Source organism: Coenobita brevimanus, chromosome 53 (genome assembly GCF_032717465.1).
Source record: "Coenobita brevimanus isolate Jiangsu-jjx chromosome 53, ASM3271746v2, whole genome shotgun sequence".
NCBI lineage: Eukaryota > Metazoa > Arthropoda > Malacostraca > Decapoda > Coenobitidae > Coenobita > Coenobita brevimanus.
The window spans coordinates 43,501,376-43,509,378 of NC_137006.1; the positions used below are offsets into that span (position 1 = coordinate 43,501,376).

The window sequence follows — 8,003 nt, forward strand, 5'->3', positions numbered from 1 at the left end:
GCCGAGAAGACAGGCTTAACTTCAGCTGAGAAAACAAGCTTAGTATTTCAGCCCAACTTGAAGCTTCGAATCTGCGTCTTGACCTGGTTTCCAATTGGACTGCATTCGGCGTTTACAAAAGAGGGGAAGAAATATTTGAAATCGGGTCTTGGAATATAATTAACAAAAGAGGAAGAAGTTTTTTGATATTGGGTCTTGGAATATAATTAACAGAAGAAGAAGTTTTTTGGAATTGGGTCTTTGCTTTTGAGTCTAATTAGCAAACGAAGAGGCAAAAGAAGAGGGAGGTTATTTGAAAATCCGAACGTCGTTATTACACCCAGTTGGCTGATTTGGGAAACGTTCTGAAAGCCAAGCCAACCCAACCCTGAAAGACGCAGCTGGTGGCTTGGTTGTGAGAGGGACAGCAAAGACGGGGGGAAGCCAAGCGGAAGCAAGCCCAAGCCAGGAAGAAGCCACGGGGAGATTAGCGAGGAAGCTTGGAGGCAAATTCGCAGCGCTCTTGAATGCCAGTGGATCAAGCCGGATTGCCATGGATCCCTTTTCGCTGAACTTAGCAGGTGGGTCATTATTTTTTAAAACTCATTCTTCTTCTTGTCATGTTCTTCCCCTTCTTCTGGAGCTAATTCTTCCTCTCCTTTTAAACTTTGCTGGTGAGTTATTTTGCTACCTTCTTATTCTTCTACTTCGTCCTTTTCTGAATCATACTCATCATGTTTTTCTTCCTTTTTCTTAATCTTCTTGTCGTTTTTCTTCTCCTTGCTGTCGTGTTTCCTTTTTTGGTCTTTCTCCTCATGCTTTCTCTCCACTTAGTGTTTTCCCCCAGTTTTCCCTTTTCTTTCTTTATCCTTAACCTTCATGATAGTATTTAATGTCAATAATTGCTTAGTTCATCAATTATGTCATCTAGTTATTAATTTCATATTTTCACCTAAAGTGTGGAAGGCAGGCACGTATTCAAAGTATTTCACCTTTATGCTTTTACGTGGCGATTGTAGCCATTAAGAACAGATCTACATAAAAACACAAACGATGCATTTATAATTCCTGCGTATGAACAGCTAATGGAGTTGTGACATCTAGACAAATATGGTGACTATTTTTTGCACGCCTGTCCCCGCAGCCCGCTATGCTCCATTTTGTAACTGGGCCAACATGTCTAAATTTGCGTGCACACGTGGGTAGCTGTCAGGGGGGGGGGAGGTTATGGCAGGAATGTCCCCTACCTCGCGTGTGAGTTGAGCACGTCAGGCATAGTCACCCATTGCTTACAGAAAATGAGGCGTGGGGGCATACTTGAAGCAGGGTTTGATTACTGAAGGATTTAAGTGAGGAAGAAAACACACACACACACACACACACACACACACACACACACACACACACACACACACACAATTTTTATAGTGCTTTAACTTTGTGTTTTTTGGTTTTTCCTTATAGAACAAGGTTATATATGAAGACAGTTGTCATATATATTAATAATGGTAACACATTTTATTTTTCCCTCATGGGCCTCTTTCTCTTACTTGCTGGCCTCTCTTCCCCTCCAGAGGCGGAACCCGATGCAGCCACAGCCAGGTTCCACGACATACAGATGCAGGGGCTTCCGTACGTGGAGGTGGAGCGGGAGTTCAGGGACGTGCGGCTGCTGGCGTCAGGCTGGTACACCAAGATCTTCCTGGCCAGACAACGTTTCCGTGAGGACAAGTTGGTGCTCAAGTGTATCCAGAAAGGCACCACCAGCAAGGAGGATTTCTTCAGGGAGTTCCACTACAGTTACCAGCTCAGTCAACACCCAAACATCGTGAAGAGCTTTTATTCTCCCTTTGTCACTAGAACGTCATATGTGTTCACTGAGGAGGTGGCGCCCTGTGGTGACCTCTCACAGTACCTGAGGAGGGGTGGGATAGGAGAGGCAGCAAGCAAGCGTGTAGCAGAGCAGGTGAGTGCAGCTCTGGCCTTCATGCACAGCAAGGGTCTGGTGCACCGGGATGTCACCCCCGAGAACATTCTTGTTTTTGACTCTCAGCTGCACGTTGTTAAGTTGAGTGACTTTGGTAGCACACGGCGGGCAGGCGAGGGCGAGGATTTGGCTGCAGGTGGACCTGTTGCTGCCTGGACGCCTCCTGAGGTGCGACAGGCGGGTGGTGAGGCAATCTGCATGGGACCGTGGCAGGATGCCTGGGCACTGGGCGTGTTGTTGTTTACATGTCTAACAGGTCGACCACCCTGGTCTGCTGCCCACATCAGTGACCCTCACTACCGCTGGTGGGCAGCCTGGGCCACTCACTCTGCCAGACGTCCACCCCACAAGTTCCGCTGCTTCACACCACGCCTGCTGCGTCTGCTACGCCACCTGCTGCACCCATTGCCAGAGAAAAGATGTGTGACTGATGTAGCCAAATACCTGTCATACCCCTGGCTGGTCCATGGTGCTGATCCTTACCAGGCTGCAGTTGAGGATGCCCTCAGGGATCCCATAGATGCCCAGAACACCAAACCTCGTGGCGTGACTCTGTTCAAGGCGGCAGAGAAGAAGGTGCGGGAAGCTCTGCGGTCACACCTGTGCTATGGCAACAGTCCACAGAAGCCCCACAGGAAAACAGTCCGCTTTGACGATACCCCTGATGACAACACGCCCTACCAGGTGACGGGCTGCTCTGACAAGGAGCCTTCCCCTCCCACCATTTCCCGAAAATTCACACCCATATGTGACTTAAGTTCCTTTGACTTCACCCCGTATGACATGTCCTTACCGTATGATACCGACACCTTTGACTTCATTCACTATGAGGACTCGGGGTCTTCCTATGAGTCCTATGATTATGAGGATTCCAGCGATTTCACGTATGTTTGAAACGGCCAGAAGATGACCTGAAACTTGCTCCTCATTCCTCTCCATGCCGTCATGTCACTTTAGATTGCGTATAGCTTATTGCAGTCAGGAAGTTGAACAAGGATGAAGCGGATGGTGGACAAGAAGAGTGGCAAGAATGAAGCAAGATGGACGAGAACGAAACAGAAGAGAGCAACTGAAACAGATGAAAAAATTGAACAGATGGACAGAAATGAAATACAAGACAGGCAAGAATCAGACAAGCTAAACCAGGAATGAAACAGAAGATGAACGTGAATCAAGCAGATGGTAAACAAGTATCGGACGAGAGAAGTGAACAGGAATTAAACGGGAGACAAACAGGTATCAAACGAGAGGTGGATGAAGAATAAACGTCAGGTGAAAATACATGACTTAACCCCTCCAGCCTGTAGACATTAATTATTCCTGTTCCTTCCACTGCCAATCTGTTTTACCTAGCCAGGGAGAGAGTTTTCTGGCGGGAGGGGTTGATGCAGCCTTCACTTAACCCTTTGGTGGGGGCACGGTGACTCAGTGGTAGAGCATCAAGCTCGTAATCGGGGGATTGCGAGTTCGAGCCTCGCCCAGGACTGCCGTGCCGGGAGTGGTAGCACGCTCCTGTAACCTAGCAGGGCTATATGGCCATAGCACATTAGGTCTCCCCTGAGCTGAAGAAAATCGTCTGGAGAGAGGGAGAAGGGACTAGAGGAAAGCGTCGAGGGATTGAAGGGGTTAAAAGCTCTGATCTCGCCTTAGCCGCCGTATTGTCTGTGATATCCAGTTAAATCATCGCCATCATCATCATTACAACCACCATCATCATCATCATCATTACTATCACCATCATCATCATCATCATCATTACTACCACCATCATCATCATCTTCGCCACCACCACCACCATCATTATCATCATCATCATCATCATCATCATCACTTTTACCACCGACAATCGTAATCGTCACTATTTATGTTTACTGTTTATATATTCATGTTAAGTGGTATTTATATGTAATTTTAGGGGGTAACTTTCCAATCTCACCTTTTTCAGACCTACCAACTTTTTGTACCTTTGTTATAATGTACTTGAGGTGGAACTTTTGACAAATAAATGATGAAGGATGAGAGTTTATCTTTTTTCTTTTCTTTTTTTTAGTATATATGAGAGGTTTATATCAATTTATTTCGTAATTCCTTTGTTTTATTGTGACAGTGATTAGATGCTGGGATTAGAGTGATACAGGAAAATTTTTGCGAAGGATTTAGAGAGACAGCGAGAGAGAGATGGAAGTAGAGAGGAAAGAATGGGTAGTATGGGGAGGGGAAGTTTGAGAAAAGAGGAAGGAATGAGGTAGGAAAAGGGAGGAAAGAGATGAGAGTGGGAGGAAAGTAGGAGAGTGGGGGAGAGGGAGGAAGAAAGGGCAGGAGGGATGCAAATGTGGAGAGGAAAGGGAGACAGGGGTGCGAAAAGGGAGGAAGAAGGAGGGGGTGGGGAAGGGGAAGAGAGAGTGAAAAGGAAGCAAGATGGGGGGAAGAGAAGAGGGGTGGGGAGAAGAGTGGGGGTAAGAGAAGAGGGAGGAGAGGAGTGGGGGGAAGAGATGAGGGAGGTGGAGAGGGGTGGGGGGGAAGAGAGGAGAGAGGTGGGGAGAAGAGGGAGGAAGAGAGGGGTGGGGAGTATAGTAGGGGGAAGGGAGGGATGGGGAGATCAGTGGGGGATGGGAGAGGTGGGGAGAAGAAGGAGAAGGAGAGGGGTGGGGGGAAGGCAGGGGTGGGGAGAATAGTGGGGGAGGAGAGGGGTGGGGAAGAACGTAGGGGGATTTATATTATTTCCTACACCTTACTGTCCTCTTCTGTGTTACATAAATCCTCCCAATATCGCCATACTCTTCATAAATAACATAGAAAAAGATATTTACCCATATCCAAAAACAAATCACTAAGGAAGAGGTACTAGGGAGCTTCCTGAACAGACGAGAATGTAAGCCTTAAACTGACTGGCAATGTTGATGATGATAAAAAAAAGAAGAGGAGAAGAAGGAAGAGGAGGAGGAAGTAGAAGAAGAAGGAGGAGGAGGAAGACAAGAAAAAGGAGGAGGAGGAGGAAGAAGAGGACGAGGAGAAAGAAGAAGAGGGAAGAGGAGGAGGAGGACAAGAAGAAGAAGAGGAGAGAGCGTCATTTATTCGTGTAACTTTGTCTTTACTTAACGAGGTCCGTCTTTACTGCACCATTTCCCACCTCGCTTGGCTCCCTGACAAACACAAACACCCATCCATCACTCCCCCCCCCGTGACCTCCCTTGTGGTGGAGCCAGGGGCCTTCACGTGGTGGCGCTGAATATAACTGGGTGGTGGAGCTACCCGGTTCTGCGTATTTTTATTTTTAATGCAAGGAAGAAGGAACCAAAGGCCAGGAGTCCGCAAATTGTTCTCTCCATGGAAAAACAAAAGCAAGATAACAGAGCCAAATTCAAGAAAGATGGTGCAGCTGCAGGAAGAGAAGGAAGCCTGCAGTCCACTGGGTTTACGTATCTGATGAACTTGGGGCTACAACAAAAACAATAACTACTACTACTACTACTACTATTATTATTATTATTATTATTATTATTATTATCATTATTATTATTATTATCATTATTATTACCACCTCCACCACCACCACCACTACTACTACTACTACTACTACTGCTACTAGCCGATGACATTCTTGCTTCCTTCCTGCATTAGACGTACACCAAGGACGAAGTTTCCCATCTGGAGGGGTTGGTTAGACAGAGCCTCCATTATCCATTTACCACAGGAAGAAAATCACCAGTTAGCAGAAAAAAGAAGGAAAAGTTAACCGTTACTCCCAGTCCTTCATGTATGCAACAGGTCAACTCTGGAACTGTCTGCCTCTGCATTTCTTACTGCCTATGACCTCCAGTCTTTTAAACAGTGTGCCCAGGCATCTCAAAATGAACGGATCTTGAATTTGACTTTTTTTTTCCTTCTTGGAGGGAACAGTATTGCGTGTCTAGCCTTTGGTTCCTTTTCCTTGCATTTAAAAAAAAGGTAATTATAGCCACAGTCAAAGGAAAGGCGTCATTATATGTGAAAGATCTATATACATCTCTCTTGTGACATCATGACCATGGGACCGTCATTCCCGGCGTTGGAAAAATAGAAAAAAGTGTGTGACAGTTGGCCTCTGCACCCCATAACCTCAGTCAGCTCAAAGCCGAAGCCAAGGACAGTGTGGAGATGAGACGCTCCTTCCCGCCAAACCACGGCATTCAAATTGGCCAGATTTTTACACAAGGACTTTTTCTGTAACCAAGGATGATTTTTATGTAACCAAGGACGATTTTTTTATATACATTTAGTTTGTTCTTGTTGCTGCCAGACGGTTTCATTCAGCATGGGTTAGGAATTAATAGGGTTTGAAGTCAGCCAAGGACGGATTGGAACGCGCCCGCCTCGCCGAACCACAACATTCAAATATAGCTTGAGTATTTCTGCGGATGAGTTTTGCTACTGTTATTCAGATTATTATTATCGCCATTATTATTATTATTATTATTATTATTATTATTATTATTGAGCGATAAAGTTGATGCATATAAGCGACTGGTTCATATATTTTTAAAACTATTGCTACCACTAGATGTAATTCAATTTATAAGTGAATGGGTTTGAAACGTACTTAGGTGAAATGAGAAGCTCGTTTGTTAAAAAATATAATAATAATAATAATAATAATAATAATACAAATCAGCTATATTCTATACCCTTTTCACTTAAACTTGGCCCAGATTTTCGTAATTTGGAGCTTATTTCACATAGCTCAGTGGCAGAAAAAGGCAATGCTGACTGTATCCTTTTCACAGCACTTCTTCGTGACTAGCATTATATTCTGATGTTAATGTAGTGTTAGAGAAGGGCATTCAGGATGGAGAGATGGCAATTTTAGGCCAAGTTAGCGTAAAAAAAAAGACAGTTTTATTTATATAACTGATTTAGCAAGTAACTGATTCTCTCTCTCTCTCTCTCTCTCTCTCTCTCGTCAGTAAAAGATAAAAAAGCATTGTATATAATGAGAGAGAGAGAGAGAGAGAGAATGTGTCTGTGTATGTGTGTGCGTGTATGTTGATAGATGGTTATGTGTGTCTGTGTATGTGTGTGTGCATGTATGTAGATAGGTCGTTATGTTTGTATGTGCGTGTGCATGCATACATGTATGTATGTATGTGTGTGTATGCATGAGTGTATGTATGTAGGTATGTGTATATATATTTATGTATATAAATGGGGTGTATGTGTATGCATGAGTATATGTATGTATGTATGTATGTGAGTATGTGTATATGTATGTATGTATGTATGTATGTGAGTATGTGTATATGTACGTATGTATGTATATAAATGGGGTGTGTATGCATGTATGTGTGTGTGTGTGTGTGTGTGTGTGTGTGTGTGTGGTGGACGTACATAGGTGTGACACATGCGGGCAGTTCAAATATAATATTCAAGGACTGTTTGATTAGTCCCGAAGGTGAGCTGAACCACCGACCACACCAACACGCCACTAGTCACGAAGAAGTGCACATACTGGCGGTTTTACACACTCGAGGTTAATCTCATTTTCCTTCTAATTCATCTAACCCAACCAAAGTCCCTAATCTAAGTACCCCCATCTAACGTCTGAGCATACTTAACCTAATCTAACTAACCTAATCTGACTACTTAATCTAACTAACCTAATCTAATTTAATCTAACTAATCTATTCTAACAACATAATCTAACTTAACCCAATCTAACTCACCTAATCTAACTAATCCAGTCTTCTAACTTGATCTAACCCTAATCCAACTATACTCTTTTCACCTTAACTTGGCACAGATTTTCGTCCTTTGACAGTGCTGTGGCTCGGCATCCTTTCCGTGGCACTTCTTCGTGACTAGCATCATAGTTTAGTGTTAAGCTATCGTTACAGCTAAAAAGGTGGCGATATAACAATTTTTTGGCCAAGTTAGAGTGAAAGGAGTATAGATTAAGCAAGTGACGTTATTCCGAAACACCAGTAATATCGGAGAAATGTCTGTCCATCTATCTATCTATTGCCAGACGCCTTGATCCCAAAAGGGGTGGCCACAAACAAAT

General features: G+C 44.2%; 1 protein-coding gene across 1 annotated transcript; it reads left to right on the top strand.

Moving 5' to 3' along the window:
• Positions 1 to 352: 352 nt before the first annotated feature.
• LOC145400756 (serine/threonine-protein kinase SBK1-like) lies at positions 353 to 4,004 on the top strand. Its single transcript, XM_080273195.1, has 2 exons — positions 353 to 560; positions 1,554 to 4,004. The coding sequence occupies exons 1-2, from the start codon at positions 533 to 535 to the stop codon at positions 2,858 to 2,860; spliced, it is 1,335 nt and encodes a 444-aa protein (XP_080129321.1). The 5' UTR covers positions 353 to 532; the 3' UTR covers positions 2,861 to 4,004.
• The last annotated feature ends 3,999 nt before the right edge of the window (positions 4,005 to 8,003 follow it).

Bases quoted from the DNA above. Each gene is read 5' to 3' on its own strand.
- LOC145400756 (XM_080273195.1), top strand. From the start codon at position 533: ATGGATCCCTTTTCGCTGAACTTAGCAG. The intron at 561-1,553 runs GTGGGTCATTAT...CTTCCCCTCCAG, and splicing joins CTTTTCGCTGAACTTAGCAG to AGGCGGAACCCGATGCAGCC.